Genomic DNA, 18511 nt, shown 5'->3' with positions numbered 1-18511 from the left:
ATAACTATAGATATGTAAAATGTACGAAACAAAATATGCAACATGTATGGGTTAAAATTTTTGTGTAATAATATTAAAAAAATAAAAAAAAAACTAAGTTTTAAGTGTTCATGGGTTAGGTTGGGTTTGGGTTGGTCCCAGACACGATATTAATACATTTTATACTTGCCCAACCCCAATTCGGTTCAAAATATGGGTTTAAAATTTTTTCCAAGCTTTCCCCATATTTGTAAATAGCTAACCCGAGATCATTTTAGACTCATCCGTATTTTTTAAAAAATTTAAAATATATATTTATATTATTTTTGATTTAATATTTAATAATTTATATTTTATTTATTAAATTTTTATATATAGTCATCTTAACATTTTTTAATGTTTATATTATAGTAGTATTATATATTACTATTTATTTAATTTTTATGTGTTATAAATAACATAATATAAAACATTACAAATTTATAAAAATAAAGGGATTTGGCTTGGGCCTTGAATGTTCAAGCTCAAGCTCGACCTATATTATAAATGAGCCTAATACTGAAATCCTCTTAAATTTCAAGCAAACTCATAAAAAAAATCTAAGCTCTAGTTATACAGTAAAGTTGAAGTTTTATGTTACGTTGATGGTATGGATTCAAATTTCATTATTTTTAATTTTTTATTAGTTTTATTTAAAATATAAAAATACAAAAATATCCTCGTAAGAATGTAACTTATTCCAAACGTGTAAAGGTAATTTAGTAATTTTTATAATTGAATTGATGTCTAATTAACTCGTAACACCAATTTAACTAAAAATTTGAATAGATATATTTCTTAAAACTAAAATCAGAAAAATCCCTTGTTTATATCCTTCATTCCAAAATAAGGAACCCAACAGGATATTGTGGAAATCAAAGGATTTCTTTGTTTGTTAGTTGGTCTCAAATGGAATATGTGTATATATATCAGTATAAATTTAATATAATTTTTATCTAATTTTTAAATTTTTTAGTAATCTCATTGTAGGTTCTAACCATATCTGTTCTTTTTTATTCAATGTCTAGAACTACTCATGGCTCCTCTCCAACCCATAAATAGGAGGATAATGCGCTTCAGAACACTCGAATCCACGTCTTCCTACATTAACAACAATACCAATACTAGTCAAGTTAAGACTCAATCAACATATTTAATAATTTAATTATTTTAAAATAAATTAAAAAATTTTAATTATTTATTTTATATTTAAAATTTCCAATCATTAAATAAATATATATTAATATAGTATCCTCTCTTTCATGCACTTTTATTGCATTACATAGTTGAGACTTGAGACAAAAAGGAAGTTTCTTTGCTGCTTCTTTCAACTATTTCCTTCAATTCAATTACAAAAATTTATCCGCTATTCATGAGGTGATCATGGGCCAGGTCGGGATTGGATTTGGGTTGGGTCCGGACAAAAATTTTAGACCCATTTTCTATGCCCGACCCAAAATATGGGCATAAAAATTTGTCCAAGCCCGGCCCGAAAGAAAATTGCTAAGTTCGAGTCCGGCCCATATTAAATTTTACAACACCAAAAAAGTATATATTTAATATATATTTGATTAAAAAGTATATTTGATTAAAAATAAAAATATATATTTAATATATAATTCGGGCCGGGCCGGGCCTGGGCAAAAAGTTTTACTCGATGCCCGACCCGTTTTCCAAACGGGCCTCATTTTTTTTGTCCAAACCCATATTTCGAGCTTATATTTTTACCCAAACTCTCCCATTTTTCGGGCGGGCTATCGGACCAGGCCGGGTAGCCTAACCCATGATCACCTCTAATTTATACATGTTTTATTTTTTTTTATGATATATCATATATATATTCAAAATATTTTATTTATAAATATTTTTTTATGATATCACAGAGTAATTGAATGAAACTGTAATTCCCTAAACACGTTAGGTTTATATAGTGTAGTTACATTGTATTTCTCTAAGTCATATTTGGTTGTACAAATTATAATTATACAGTTGCATAATTTATATTTTTAAAAAAAATATTAGTATGCTAAAAATAGTTTCTAACCAAGTAACAAAAATTAAAATCAAATCATTATACGTATTATGTTAGTCTAAAAAAGTAATTGATAATATGATTACCGATAAATATAACAATAACACTAAACATCATATGTAATTTTATCTAATTGTTCTAATGCATATGCTCTTTATCATTTTCTGTTGGTCGTTGACCGAGTTCATCATCATCTAAATTTGAACACAAATCATTAAGATTATCTATATCTCCTTCTTCTATGTATTTTTTGAAGTATGGATCATCTTAATTCCACTTATGATTAGAGTTATGAAACGTGCAACATACTAATACAATACAACCTTGTTTTTTATGCTATACTAATTTGATGTTAATATGAAAAATATTTTTTACAACATCAAATGTCTTCTCAATCACATTTCACAGCCTTAAATATCTTGTATTAAAGAGTTTGCGAGCTGTCTATGATACTTGTGTCTGATACCATTATGTCAAATGGTATTATATCCCAATATATAGTGCAAGAAAACCATTTCTATTTGCGTAATTAGCATCAATCTTTTAATACTTAAGTTTAAAGTTCAAATAATCTATAGCTTTAATTATAAAAATATAAATTTAATTTTGAGAAATACTTATATTAGGTTATATTTATTTTTATAATACGTAAATTAAATAAAAATAATTAAAATTTATAATATATAGCTTTTATAAACAAAGTTTTTATAAATTGTCCAAAACATCCATAATATTTATTGTAAATAATATAATTTTTTTATAACTTTAAAATGTTATTTTTATTAAATAAGTTATGATAAAAAAAACTATAACATTTATTTATGAAAAAATTTATTATTTTTATAATATATAGTATGGACACATATATAAATTATGTCCATACTTCTTGATCATAACTTTTTTATAAATAAATATATTATAAAACTTAAATTGTTTTTTATAATAAAATTTTTACCATAACTTTACAATTTTTTAGGATTTAAATAATATAATTTTTTTATAAAACTTTATACATACACAAATTATTTTTATAATATAATATATTTTTATCATAACCATCTCAAACACTCATATGTGTTCATGTTATATATATATATATATTATAAATTGTATAAAAATAAATTTTTAAAATTGGGTTTGGGTGTAATTACTTGCGCAATTACTCTAATTCTCACCCTCCCCTAAGAATTCGTAAGTGTAATTGGGATGCTCCAATTACACCAAATTTGATAGGATCAACCAATTGCAATAATTACCCAAACATGCCACCATTGTATAATTATAAACAATTACACAAAAATTCAATTATTCGATTATTTTTCAAACACTACTTAAAAGTTTAAAGGCTAGTTTAGATATAAGTTAAAAGTATTATTAAAATATAACTTAAAAAAAATTAAGGAATCCCGTAGAAAAAAATGACTATAAAGTAAGGCATAATTCAGGACCAATTATTAACATTGTTAATTTTTTCTATTAAATTTATTGACGTGACATCTTGAAATAAATAAAAAAACTCACTCTGCACCCACGTAACTAAAAAATAACATTGATTTAACGAAATACATAATTTATTAAAACGAAGTTCTTAGCACATTTTTTTTTTGCATTCAATTATTTCATTGGAAAATGGAATAAATCAATCATATTTTATGCAATCAAATGTCAACTTCAGCTTGGAGAAGATTTAGTTTGGTAGTAGAGCTGTAGAGATGAGAGAAAATGTGGAAAAGGAAAAAAATGATGATCTATGAGACCATCGGAATTGACATTTCGGTAGCTCTTTCATGTTTAAGTTAATGATTTTGTTTAGAGAAAATGAATAAGGTTGAAGAGGATGAAGAGTGAGCATGTCTAAAAAGTATTCCCAAAGGCATTTTTTTGTGTTTATCTCCTCCTTACCTCTCTCTCACATGATATTCCTCTTAATTTCCGAGCCCAAGGTGCCTAGAGATTAGTTCATCCTCTTACTTCGTTTGTTTGCTCCTTTTGTCCAATTTTAATCGTGTCAAGTTTTGTCTAACCTTGGTATTTTACGGCATTAGGGTTCTTTTGCTCCTTATACCATCAATCTTTGATAGATCCCTTTTGTCCTCTTACTATGAAACATGTATTAGATATTTTATTATAACTTATCTAGATCATTTTTACTTTTGGTCTTTATGTGTATGACATGATAAAATTAATATATGAAAAATATAGATTAATTATCAAAATCTATGTAACCAATTAAATTTCCCAGGTAAGAAATACATATAAACTAATTTTCATACTAATTAATCACATCAACTTTTAGGGATGACCACGGAATGAAATAGGAATGGATGTTATCAAATCCATCACTGTTCTGTACCATCAATTACCCCTCTCCATTACAGATGTTAATATGAATGTAGGGGATAAACCCGATTAAATAACGAACAAAGTGAAGAAAATAAGAATTGAAAAGATCGAACATGTAAATTTTATGTGGAAAAACTCCTCAAAAGAGGATAAAAAATCACGGGCAAAAGTAGAATTCACTATAATAAAGGAGAGCACAAAAGATAGAGAGAATTAAAAGAAAAAACCCGGAGCCCCACAAGAAAAACCCTTCGAAACAAAGAACAAAATTCTCTTAATCTAAATATTTTTGTTGTGTAAAACCTAGAGTAACTAACGCCTATTTATAAGCTGAAATTCGTAGCATATATGACTACAAAAACTCTAGGTTAATTAGAGTTTAAAAATGGGAAACTAAAAAATAGAGTTTAATTAAGAGAAGAAAATTCAAAATTAACTCTAATCAAAATAAGATGCATTCTCCCACAATGGAAAATCACTATTACTTTTATGCATGTTTGATGCATCCATTTTCGATTCGTCCCATCTTACCCATTCCGTTTCAATTTAACGTTTACTATTTTTTTTAAAAAACATATAATTTTTTTATAACACATTATTATTATTATTTTAACAATATCATTATAGATTCTGATCATAGATATTACCCATCAGCTCTCCCTAACCTTTAAATAGGAGGATAATGCGCTTCATCATACTCGAACTCATGCCATTCTGTACTGACAACAATACTCATGCTAATTAAATTAAGACTCAATCAATTTTATAACACATTATTACATTTATCCTTTTAATAGTTATGCATAAGGATAAAATAGTAAATTCCTATCCAACAATTTGGATTTTGTCGTTGGACTGAATTTTCTAATTAATTCACATAGAAAAGCCCTTGAAATCCATGAATTTTGGACTTTCAGCCCAAAAAATTTGACCCAAAAATCAGCCCAAAACTCTGAGCAAAAAAAAAAATCTATCAAACATCCTCAAAGTCCCCAAAAAACACAATTTCCCCATAAATTTCAGAAAAATTATCTCAATCTAATCTTCTTCTACGTTTCTCACATTTTTTTTCAATGGCGTCTCTCTTAAACCCTTCTACTCTTCTTCTACCCACAAAACCCTTTCTTCCCACTCGTTCCCGACTCACTTCTTCACCTACTCTGCGAGTTAACTCACTGACTCACCGTCTTCCATCACCATCGACTCGTCCTCGTCGAGTTATCAAAGTTGCAGCAGCACTCGACGGTGATTATTCATCCAAGAGGAGTAGCAGCAATGAGCAAAGGGAAACGATAATGTTACCTGGTTGTGATTATAACCATTGGCTTATCGTTATGGAGTTCCCTAAAGACCCTGCTCCAACAAGAGAACAAATGATTGAGACCTATCTTAACACTCTTGCTACTGTGCTTGGCAGGTTACACTTTCTGCTTTCTGGGTCTATATTATTTTATGTTTTTAGTTGAAAATCTGAAAAAAAAATGGAATTTTTTATGTAAATTCTTGTGGGTTTTGCTTGGTTTTTAATTTAGTGTGTAAAAATCCCCCCTTTTTTGTTTTGTTTATGAGAATTTTTGTGGGGGGTTTTGCTAGGTTTTTGTATGAGGAAGTGCTACAAATTTCTATTTTGAATTGAATGGAAGAAATGAGTTGAACAGTGCATTGCTTAGAAGTAATTTGTATGATATCATAATTAGTAGTTGACCAATAAAGTTGAGTTTTTGCAATTTATCTGGCTTATATAATGAATTTAAGATAACATTTTAACAAATTATCCTTAGTAATCGAGGCTATATAGGACAGAATCTTTATTTTAGAACTCCTTGTCTGAATCTTTCACCTCAGCTTTTGAAAAGGTTTGTGATTTAGTTATAGTCAAGAACTTGAATGTTTAGATTGATGATCTTCATTTGTGCATATTGGTGAAGCTCACAACTCTTATGTCTAGCTTTATACCAGTCTTGTTAAGGCCAAATTGCATCGAAGTGCCTTTCATAGTTATCTATCGACATTCGACATCATCATGCTTGTAATTAATCACTTTTAGTATATGGAGATCCTTGAAGGTTCGTGATTGTGTTTATTACTGTCTAGAACTTAAGCTCCTAAATAGTTAGATTGATTTACATTTTGGCATACTAGTGAAGCTCACAACTTATATGTCTCTTCTAGCTTTATATCATTTGTTTTGGCCGTCCACAGTATTGTTCGAGTCCTCATGCATGTGCCTTTCATAGTTATCAATATTTCAAAGCATCTTTGTGCATGCGTTTAATGAGATCCTCAATGGTTCGCAATTGAGTTTATCATTATCTAGAACTTAAGCTCCTAAATAGTTAGATTGGTTTACATTTTGGCATAGTAGTGAAGCTCACAACTTATATGTCTCTTCTAGCTTTATGTCATTTGTTTTGGCCGTCCACAGTCTTGTTGAGTCCTCATGCATGTGCCTTTTTTAGTTACCAATATTTCAAAGCATCTTTGTGCATGTGTTTAATGATATGGAGATCCTCGATGGTTCGCAATTGAGTTTATCATTATCTAGAACTTAAGCTTCTAAATAGTTAGATTGATTTACATATTGGCATAGTAGTGAAGCTCACAACTTATATGTCTCTTCTAGCTTTATATCATTTGTTTTGGCCATCCAGTCTCATCTGAGTCCTCATGGATGTGCCTTTCTTAGTTATCAATATTCAAAGCATCTTTGTGCATGTATTTTATCACTACGATATGATAGCCTCCATTTCTACGAGTGTATGTTTTATCTAGTGATTGTAACAAAGAAATCTCAGATATGTTTTTTACCTTTTTCTTCTTTATTACAGCATGGAAGAAGCAAAGAAGAACATGTACGCTTTTAGCACCACTACATATACGGGATTCCAATGTACCGTTTCGGAAGAAACCTCGGAAAAGTTCAAGGGTAAGATTATTTATCAGGCAGTTTTGTTTGTTTAAACTATATGTTGTTTGTTATCATTACTTTTAAGAGTTAAATTTTGTTCTTTTCGATGTAGGATTGCCCGGGGTTCTTTGGGTTTTACCGGATTCATACATAGACGTCAAAAACAAAGATTATGGAGGTTGGTTTGGCTAAAGTTTCTTCAGTTATGCAAAAAAGGTTATTTTGGTTGTGTAATCTGCTTATTTTGTGTACTTTTTAGGTGATAAATATGTCAACGGGGAAATAATTCCATGCAAATACCCTACTTATCAACCAAAGGCAAGAAAAGAATCCAAATACGTGAGCAAAAAATACGAGAGACGAAAAGACGGCCCTCCTGCAGGACAGTTCCGAACAAAGCAAGCAGCAAGTCAGTCGGAATCATCGTCTTGACAAGGTACTAGAAATGCTGTTTCGAGACTACTCATAGTTATGGTGGTCTAAAGTCCAGTTTTTCATCATGCAACTTATTTTCTCTCGTTTGTTATTCATCGATGTTTCACTGTTAGGACCGGTAAATGATATTCGAGCTGATATCAAGATTTTGCATGTTATTAAAATACATGTTCTGCGATGTCATGTATCTGTAAAGTCTTTGTAGTAGTTTCATGAAAAACCGAAACCGACCCATACGAGCTTGTGATCTGAATTTCATCGATATGACATCTAAGGTTTAGGGTTATCTTCGAACGTGCATCAGATTTATTTTGCCATTTAAACTTTCAGTAATGAGATGGATTTTGGTTTACATTATATGTGTGCCTGCAGTTGTTTCCAATTGCTTCTTTTCTTGGCCAACTTTGTGTATATGAACAGATGCAGGGTGTTTAGCAGTAAATAGAGTTTGACGAAGAACACGATCCGTTTAAATACGATCAACATCACATGTTTAATACATGTATCGTATTCGTGTTTAAGATCTCGACACGTTTAATTATTCGTGTTTAGGTTAAAGTATGCTTAAAGTCCTTACAGTTTTTCAACGTTTGGAATTTAGTTTCCTACTTTTATGTCAAGGAATTTAGCCCCTTTTCTCTTTGGATATATAAAAATATAAGTTCAATCGTTAACGTCGTTATTAATAATTAAATTTGAATATTGAAATTTGAAACGTAAAGGGGTTAGATTTCAGAAAATAAAAGTAAAGAGATTAAATTTAAAACGTATGAAAAGTACGAGAATTTGGACGTATTTAAACCTCATTTTTAATTAGGTCCCTTTTACTTACAATTCGGACCACACCGTCATGGTATCAGAACTGGACTAGATCGACTAGTCAGATTAGTTGGACCTGGAACCAATCAACAAATAAATATAAATCGATTGAATCTGGTTAAAAAAAAGATTGAACGAACGATCGAACTAATTTGTTCTATTTATTATTATCTTTATTTGTAATAAAAATTTTAATAATTTTTAATCAAATCGGACGAACCAGTTAAATTGAATTAAAAAATTATTTGAATCTGATTGAATTGAATTATTTTATTTTTGTTTTAATATTTTTTTTATTCAAATTGCATCTATAATCTAATTGGTTAAACCTTTCAGCATGATCTATAATCTATAAACCCCATTGTTTAGTACTATTTATCGTCATCACCAAAAAGAGTAGCAGCAGCTCAGCACTCAGCACAGCTTTTGAAGGCGAAAGAATGGCAGCCATGGCTGCGTTGCAAAGCTCAATGACTGATCTTTCTCTATCGTCCAATGATAAAAATAGATCTGGTATAAAAATTTTACATTATCTAAAAAATAAATGGTAATGAGATTAGTATATATTGTGAGATCTTATATTTATCGAAAATGTAAAAATTTTTAAATCTGTAATATTTGAATCGCGATCATAATTCTATAATTCAATTTTATTAATTTTATACAAATTATTTATTTTTTTCACTTGTATGGTAAGTGTACCATAATTTAGTAATTATAAATTATATAATAATTTAAAGGTAAGAAGAACTATATTAGAGATAGCGTTTTGTTCTCTTTATTAAAATAATTAATGTTAGATCAAATAGTAAATTATGTTTAAATTTCATTCATTTCTATTGTTAAAAACTAACATGACTAATAAAATAACAAAAAAATTACACGTGAAGTGCTATAAAAGGACTTGTTTACTGTTAATCTAGCGTACAATGACTAATTTAATCATTTTTTAAAGAAATGAGCAAAATGTAATTTGACTTTTAATTATGGAAGTCACTGTACTAGAAGGTAGATTACATTTTACTTCATTTATTAAAAAATGAGCAAATTAATCATTATACTTTAGATTAAAGAACAAATAAATCATTTTTGTTAAAAATTTCATTCATCTTCACCATTAAAAATTAGCGTGACTGATAAAATAATCGAACAATTACACATGAAATGTCTTGCATACCTCAACGTACATGAATAATATTTTAATAGAAGTACTAGTTTACTCTTTAATCTAATATATAACAATTAATTAATTTATTTAAAAAATAAAAAATAAACTAACTTAATACATAAATTTTCATGATACGTTTACAATAATGGACATCAGCATTATCTCACTTTGACTGCACATCGTTACCGAACCAACAAATAAAAGTACTAAAATTTCTGAAATGTCAGGGACATTTCAGTCATTAACCTCACTCTATAACATTCCAGCTGAGAAAAAAAAAACAAAAACGGAATTTCCCTCTCTTAATTTTATAACTAACCAAAATCCACAAATAAAAAAAAAAAGGAAAGAAAGAGAGAAAGCGGTGTTCGGTTTCAAATCCAAACCGTTTATTTAATTTCCATCCTACGGTCACTTTTCTCGATCCACGTACTTGTTTTCCATTGGCTAATTTCTCTACTCTCTCCTCTATATATACACCCAAAATAAGCGGCAAGTATTCACTTATTTCTATTTCTCCTTTCCACGCTTTAATTTGTTTTTGCATCTCTCGTTTTATTTCTCGTATATTAATGGCGGGTCGGGGTAAGACTCTCGGATCCGGAGCCTCGAAGAAGGCAACATCAAGGAGTAGCAAGGCTGGGCTTCAGTTTCCGGTGGGTCGTATTGCTCGGTTCCTTAAAGCTGGGAAATATGCTGAGCGGGTCGGAGCTGGAGCTCCGGTTTACCTCGCCGCCGTTCTTGAATATCTTGCCGCTGAGGTGCGAAAGCTTTTTTTTGGGTCTAATTTTAACAATCCTTTGATTTTTCATTTTAAAATTATGTGAAGGATTATCGGCAGTTTTCACAAGTGTAGTCGTTTGATTTGGTTTCGTAGCCTAATGTAGGGTTCCTAATTTCGTCCCTTGAAATCAGGAGAAATTTTATTTTTCTAATTTCAATTTTTATAAAATGAGATCAAACAACAATTTTCTTCTCATGTATGCTTTTTTTTAATTTGAAATTTCTAGGTTTTGTGAAATTTGTTTCTTTTTAACGGATCTATGTTCTAAATCAGACCTTTTATAATTATGATCGCAGAAAATTAGTATTTCATCTTCGGATCTATGCTTTATGCTTGAAATTTTCAGTATCTTTCCACTTTCGTAGGCTCGAAAATTAGGGTTTCTTCTCCCAAAAAAAATTCTACTATGTGAAAGTGAAACTTAGTCTTACTTGCACCCAAAAAAGCATATCAAATTTTTTTTCTTTCAAAAAACTGCTTTAGTAATTCAGTTATTGTGTGTTTGTTTTAGGTTCTTGAGCTAGCCGGGAATGCAGCCAGGGACAACAAGAAAACCCGAATCGTGCCACGTCACATCCAACTTGCCGTAAGGAACGACGAAGAGCTGAGCAAGCTGCTCGGCGATGTGACGATCGCCAATGGTGGTGTGATGCCCAACATCCACAACCTCCTCCTCCCGAAGAAAACCGGGACCTCCAAGACTTCCGGTGCCGATGATGATTAATGCAGATAAGTTTAGATTCCCCAAAGCCGTTCACAAATCAACCCCTCCCCCCTCTCTCTGTAGTAGTTGTTGATCCTGAGATTCAAATCTCTAGGGTTTTTGGCTTTGGTTGTTGTTCTATTATTACCATCTGTGGAACTTTAGTTAGCAATTAGATTTTTAGGGTTTTCGGTATAATGTGAATATAAATCAAATTATCCATCTTTTTTTTCCCCTTCTACTCTTTCATTAATGGTATTAAAAAAATTCAAATGATTTTGCTCTTCCATAGTGGGAATTTAGTGATTCCTATCAACGTTAGAAATTAAAAAAAAAAAAAACAAAATTCACAGTATTTATTCACGTAAAATAATTATAATATCTATTTTTAAAACTCTATTAGTTTGGATATTTGACGATGATTTAAGTTGGATGCAAATTGAAAAAAAAATCTATAATAAGATTTTGGGTGTTAAACGTTAGTCACATTTTGAAATTTAATTTATATAGGCATTTAAATTTATTATTAAAAATTAAATGAGACTATCTATAAATAAATTTAAAATTCATTATTCATATTGAAAAATTTTGAACATTTTAATTTTTTAAAAATTATTTTGAATTGTATGGGTTGTTTTTAATATTAATATATTTATATAATATTCATAATGAATGAAGTAAAGCTTGAACAATTATTTTGATTTGAACTTGGGATATATTTGGGGCGATGAATATATTGGTCATCAAGTCACATGAGTTATTTTTTAGGTTTTGATTATAAATATGGTATAAATTTGAAACAAATTGTATAAAAATAATATAATTAACAAAATTGCATATACAACCTTAATTTTAAAACAAATTACAATAATTTTTTAATCTCAAACAATTCTACTTCTCTTGTTTTTGGTACACGAAAGATATTGATTTTAAAATTTTGAATAGGTAAAAGAGTTGGGGACTCAGGTTTTTTAGTAAATAATAAATTGAATTTTTTTGGGGAAATTATTGAAATCATACAAAACAATTAATATATTATTTGAAATTATTTATGAAAATTATATGTTTGCTGCCTTTAAAATAAACCAATTTTTATTACATCGGCCATTAACCCCCAAACAACCAACTACCTCTTCCTAACTATCAAACATTAAATCAAATCTACGATCCACCTGACCATAATTATTCATCTGTTTCCAAAAATCACTATAAATTCCCCAACCCAGAATCATTACTCACAACAACAACAACAATTCCGAAAAATACCAAAAATGGAACAGGCAAGAAACCCATTGGTCCAGTTCCCACCAATTTTGAATACATCAGACACGTCTGATTTGTCAAGGTGATTACATCTCTACATTAATTGGTTTAGGGAAAATGAGAGATTCTATTTTGCTCAATGGTGGTCGACCTCCGTTTCGGCTTCAACGTGGCCTTGTGTGGGAACCTAGTCATTTACATGCTCACCTGCAAGCTGCACATTGCCCTACTCCGTTGCATCTTGATAACTACCGGATGTCGGGTATGTCTCTCCAATTAAGAGGTTCAGCCTAGCAATGACATTTACCCATGAGTAGTTATTCCCCGGGGGGGGACAAATTGCGGGTTCTTCTAGTGGTCGATTACATCATGCATGGAATGTTGAAGATATGGCAACGTTCAGTTGATTATTCTCAAGTCATCCAACCAGAGGTTCAACAGGAAAGTAGTATAGATTTTATGAGGCAGGACTTGTTTGGGTCGGCATATAGTCCCACACTGACCGCTATGATTGGTGCATTTCGGTTTTTAGGTGCAAACTTTTAACAGGTTCGTTGACATGTATGACTTTAGTGTTCTTGCCAACGATCCATGTGTGATATCGTTACTTCAATCGACTCAACCAAACTAAACTAAAAAAAAAAATAAAGACATAGGGGATGACTCTAAGGAGAAGGGTAATCTGAACCAACGTTGTGAGCAACCACGTTTTCGTAGGCGACCACCACGACAAAGATATACGCCTAGAAGTACTCTGTTCAACCACAGGGAAACATTTATTTATATGGAGCATAAAGTTATATTTGATAGGTTATGGAGATTTGCAGCGAGGCATGATACAGAGAAGGTTTGGAACGAAATATTGGTTAAATATTTTGTTATGAGTACTGTATGAGAAGGTGCAAAGAGAATTATCCAGCTTGTTACGGGCAATAATATTTGAAAAACCATTTGGGAAACTCCAAGATTTCCTTGAATGAGTAATTTGGTCCTTAATGAATTATTAGAAGATTTTATAGAATCTGTACCAACACAGGTTGAAGAAGGTCGAGAACCAAATTTCTCATCTAAAGAAATCCTAGAGTTTTTCAAATGGGTTGGCGGATATTATTGTTCATAACAAGCTAGGCAAAATTTTTTTTGCACTTTTTTGTGCAATACTTGTAACTAATGGAAAGTGTATGGTAAGTTGAGTAATTGAAGGCAAGAAAGGCATTTTGAAATATACCCATTGTTGAAGCATGTACTAGCCACCTATGGATTCTAAGCACATCTCCCAATACAATGATGTAGGTACATCTTCCCCCAATTAAAATTATTGACATGTCTCAAATTGTAGAGATAATACTAGCTCACTTGATTATGTGATTTATCTGACATCAAAATCTTTCTGAAAGATAGATCGAGCAGAGAATTGCACCTTTGCTTTTGATGCAATCTCGAGTAGCATTGTTAGGAAAGTGTCCAGCCAAGTGTGTAAAATAAAATTCTCTTTCGTTATACTTTTCAGGGGATACCTTTCGAACAACTCTAGGCAAACATTGTTCATGTTCGAACTTGATTCTTCGATTACAGGTTATCCATGAACTGGAAGAACAAGCTGTATATCAACATATTCCAATGTAATGGTGCACTCACCACACAACTATTGAAATGTATGTCTCAGATCTTCATTGTTCCACCAATGCAGCTAATAAATCTGGATAGATTGTGGAGCTTCTGATCAACACTGTGTACTAGAAATCGACTTCGTCTAGGTATGCATGGACCCTCGGGTCAATATCACCTGAAGAGCCATGATGCAACCTGCTCCGGACTGATCAACTCACTTGCTACATACAGTTCATATAACACGTGTTAGTGAACAAAAAATATATTATGTTAAAATCAAGTTTGTAATATTTACTATTTTCAATATTTCATCAATACATGCTAAAGCTATAGCAATGTTATTTCCCCAAACTTGCAAAAACAACAAAGAAAATATTTTCACAATCATAAACTTTTATTTTAACTTAATCTAAATTTCATTATAAGCATTACAAATGCTTATAATAAAATATTTCTATTAAACAATTTTCACAACAAATATTATATTTATATTCAAATTAAACATATTACTGATAAAATTAACTATTTACAACTAAGTAAACAAACTAATTACAAGTAAAACAAATAAATCTCACTCATAAAAATATTTTTAATATCTAATTCATTATGGTAATTACAAATATATCCAACATATTACAGAAAATTGCTTAAATTAAAAAAATCCTACACAATTGAACTACCAAATAAACAATATAATGTACTAAAATATAATTACAATTTACATATTTTATAACAAATTTAAAGTTCATATATATGTATAAATCTTTTTTTACTATAGCAAACAGGTAATATATCTTGCTCAACTAGATCGGTGAGTCCGAGCTATAGGATGTCATATTTATTGCCGGAGCAACTACAATTAATTATAACATAATTTTTATCAATTCAACACTTTATATTCATTTACATGATCATTACATCATTATATCGTAACATATAATTTGATCTGGAGTTTGTATGAGATTACACAAGCTCTTTTGATAACTCGAGACCATTTGAGGATTAAAATGTAAAATTTTAAAATTTTCGAGTTGACGTCATGACATCCAAAATAGTAGGTTGGTGACACAACTTAGGACCAAAATGTAAAGTTTCCAAACTTTGCCGAATTAGCGTCGCAACACCAAGGTGTAAGGTTGCGACATTGAAGACAGTTAGTTGATGTTGCGACCTCAAACAGAGAAAGTTGCAATGTTGAAAGGTGGTGTTGTGACATCCATGAGGTGGTGTCACGACTTTGTAGGTGGTATACTACAAACTTATATCCCTTTTTCTTCAATCTATCATTTTACATAATATGCAAATTTTGTAACCTATAATGGCAACCATCACAAAATAAAAGTTCATCCTAATTTCATCAAATCATCCTATCATGCCAAATTATGCAATTCAAATGTATAAGATTTTTGAAATCAAGTGCTCAAATGAAACTAAACTCATGATCAAAGTCTAGACATATCCAAGCCATTTATCAATCTTAACAAACCAGCTTACCACATTTTTCAACTTAAAAACATAAGGCTTAGGTAAACTTTGAATTCAAGAATCGAAATGGCATTGACATAACCAAACTAGGCACAAACTAGGCCATATATCAAGTTTAACATGCAAACACAACCTTAGCTACAAATACAACATTGGCATTCAAATTAGGATGACCATTTACATAAAACAATGACCCTATATACATGCCACAGGACCAGAATTATCCAATTTAATTCAATCTCATCTATTATCCATGTATGCCAATTTTTATCAACATTTCATATTATGTTCAAAAATAGATAAAAATGGAAATAACACAATCAAACCTTATTAAGCAAGGAAGAGTAGTAATAACCATAAGAACTTGCCTTTCAAAATACAAATGAGTAGGTTTCTCATGGCCTATTATGCAAATTTAGCTTTTCCTCTACTAGTTCCACTTTTATCCCATTCTGGTTCTATGTAAATATATATTTATACCAATTAATATAACATAATGACAAATAATAGTCATTCAATGGATCACAACAATAATGCCACGAGATGCATGATCTTAAATAATCCCTTTTTCGATTTCACATATATTTTGTATTTTTATTCAATTTAGCCCCTGAACTCGGGATAAATATATTTTTCGATTCTTAGCTTCGGATCAAAATTCGATTTCACATGCTTTCATTAGAGACATTATACTTTCTATTTTTAATGTTTACGCAATTCAATTTCCATATGCTTACAAGGCCTTTCTCAAACAAGATAATTAACTATCTTTCAACATCATACAAAAGTAATTTAAGTCCTAACACCTTGATTTAACAACCTCACTTTTGCACTTAAAAAATCAAGATCTCTCTCCCTTGAAAACTTAGTTTATAAATGAAGTGAGTCTGTTGTTTACTTAAAAAATACACTGAAAATAATAAATTCCTAATGAACCTAACAAATGCTAAAACTCTCACTACAGAATAAGTCCAAACAATATTAAAATTTATATATACTCTTAGAAAAATAAATTATATACATTCAACTTACAAATTATGATGAGTCTTTCTTAAGTAATAAAAAAATAAAGTTGTAAATTCATATTAAAATTCTACTCCCATTTTCTTTGTTGGGTACAAAATGATTAGTAGACAATGAAATGGGAAATCAAGTAAATGTTAAGTCAACTTCTAAAATGGGATACACTTTCGTGGTCTTAACTTCAAAATAATTGTTGCTGTTTTCACTTTTTTTTTCTTTTCATTATTTTATGCATCCACTTTAAATCTTTAAGTAGATACTTTGTTGGTTGGGTCTTAGTATAATGATTAAATTAAGGTTTATTGATAAAATAAGCCCCCCAAACTTTAAAAAAAAAATCAATTAGGTGCCTTCTAACTTTTTACACCTGAGTACCTGAGTTAATAAAACTGATTAAGTAGTCACTTTAACTGATGTTGACCGTTCATATTTAATGACAATGCTGATGTGACCGTTAGCAAACACCATGTCAGTGTTGATTGCTGACGTACCACTGTGGCATCATTCAAATTTCTTGTAAAAAATAATTATTATGTGTCAAATGTCTGATATAATTACGAGCATTGATCGATTTCATAGTTGAAATACCATAAACTTTTATTCAACTTTCATAATTTTCCAACAACATAGCTTTTTCTTTTTTTCTTTTTTTTTTTTTACCATTTTGGAGCAATTTCCAGGGAAAGAGTTAGGAAATGCTCAACATTCGTTTCAACTTGCTTTAATGGCCAATTCTCATGACTTATAAGTCAGTGGCATATATATATATATATAAAACTCTATAAAACACCTTGGAAAGCAATAACACTCAAATTATAAAATAAATTTAAAATCATATTTAGGAGTGAAGACAAAAAAATTTGTTAGGAGGACCAAAATTAAATTGTAATTTTTACGATAGTAACAATACAATTATACCATTTGAATGATTTATATTTTTATAATTTTTAAAGTATTAAATCAAATTTTTATTATTTTTAGGAATGGCCAAAATGCAACTTTATCTTTACTAATTTGAAATTTTAAAAATTTTAAAAAACTTAAATGAAAAAAATTCATTTTAGAGGGGTCGAGACCCTACGAGCACCTCTAGATACGCCATTTGATGCAATTACCACTAATTTCAAAGATGTAAACCAACTTTAAGAGACTTGACTTGGTTGTCTTTAAAGTTATGGTTAACTAAAAATGAATTTAAAAAAAAGACAAAATATTTACTCAAATTTTTTATTAATAATTAAAGAAAAAAGTAGGATAGGGATTTAACCCGAATTTTCAAGTCATACAATATAAACTGCAATTAAGCCAATAGATTATTTGTAACTTCACACGATAGCTAAGTAGTTACGGTTAATATTGATAGTAACCGAAGCATTAATCAAGTTATAAGTTAATAAATGATAATATAAGGCACGTTAATTTTGTAAACTGAGATTCCGTTATTAATGAACTTCCGTTGCATTTGAATTTGTGATATTTTAGTACTTAAAGGTTTCATGTAAAAATTAAAGCTCAATACATAACACATTTGAAATTAACATAAACCAATTAAAAATATCATCAATTGGACTTTAATTTTAAATCAGATAAGTTGAAAAGATAAATTCTTAGAATTAAAACCATAGGGATTAAATTTCAAAAATTCAAAGGGTACAAGAACTAGGGACATTATTAGACCACAAGTTTTTAAATATCAAATTAATAAAACCGAGGCCCATTACCCAATAACCAAACCCAACACTAACCCAATACCCAATACCCAAAACCACCTAGACCTTACCCATCAGCCCAAACCTAGACCCAAAATCTTAACCCACTAAAACTAAACCCTAATGGCCCAAATGGCCCAAAGTGCAAATCAGAAAACAGAACCCTAGCCTACTGCCTTCAGCCGCACCACCTGCCCTTTTGACTTCCAC

At 30.1% G+C, this 18511-nt stretch overlaps 2 protein-coding genes across 2 annotated transcripts; both read left to right on the top strand.

Moving 5' to 3' along the window:
- The first annotated feature begins 5211 nt into the window (after positions 1 to 5211).
- Positions 5212 to 8093, top strand: LOC107920798 (multiple organellar RNA editing factor 9, chloroplastic). Its single transcript, XM_016850655.2, has 4 exons — positions 5212 to 5810; positions 7222 to 7319; positions 7414 to 7479; positions 7561 to 8093. Exons 1-4 carry the CDS (start codon positions 5467 to 5469, stop codon positions 7731 to 7733), a joined length of 681 nt encoding a protein of 226 aa, XP_016706144.2. The 5' UTR covers positions 5212 to 5466; the 3' UTR covers positions 7734 to 8093.
- Positions 8094 to 10039: 1946 nt separating this feature from the next.
- On the top strand, positions 10040 to 11432 carry LOC107920392 (probable histone H2A.1). Its single transcript, XM_016850096.2, has 2 exons — positions 10040 to 10484; positions 11019 to 11432. Exons 1-2 carry the CDS (start codon positions 10296 to 10298, stop codon positions 11229 to 11231), a joined length of 402 nt encoding a protein of 133 aa, XP_016705585.1. The 5' UTR covers positions 10040 to 10295; the 3' UTR covers positions 11232 to 11432.
- Positions 11433 to 18511: the final 7079 nt, after the last annotated feature.

This window comes from Gossypium hirsutum, chromosome D08, assembly GCF_007990345.1.
Source record: "Gossypium hirsutum isolate 1008001.06 chromosome D08, Gossypium_hirsutum_v2.1, whole genome shotgun sequence".
NCBI classification, from domain to species: Eukaryota; Viridiplantae; Streptophyta; class Magnoliopsida; order Malvales; family Malvaceae; genus Gossypium; species Gossypium hirsutum.
This window is presented reverse-complemented; position numbering and strand designations above follow the sequence as displayed.

Coding starts and splice junctions, on each gene's coding strand:
- LOC107920798 (XM_016850655.2), top strand. CDS start 5,467: ATGGCGTCTCTCTTAAACCCTTCTACTCTTCTTCTACCCACAAAACCC. Junction 7,320..7,413: donor AACCTCGGAAAAGTTCAAGG/GTAAGATTATTT, acceptor TTTTCGATGTAG/GATTGCCCGGGGTTCTTTGG. Junction 7,480..7,560: donor CAAAAACAAAGATTATGGAG/GTTGGTTTGGCT, acceptor TGTACTTTTTAG/GTGATAAATATGTCAACGGG.
- LOC107920392 (XM_016850096.2), top strand. CDS start 10,296: ATGGCGGGTCGGGGTAAGACTCTCGGATCCGGAGCCTCGAAGAAGGCA. Junction 10,485..11,018: donor TTGAATATCTTGCCGCTGAG/GTGCGAAAGCTT, acceptor TGTTTGTTTTAG/GTTCTTGAGCTAGCCGGGAA.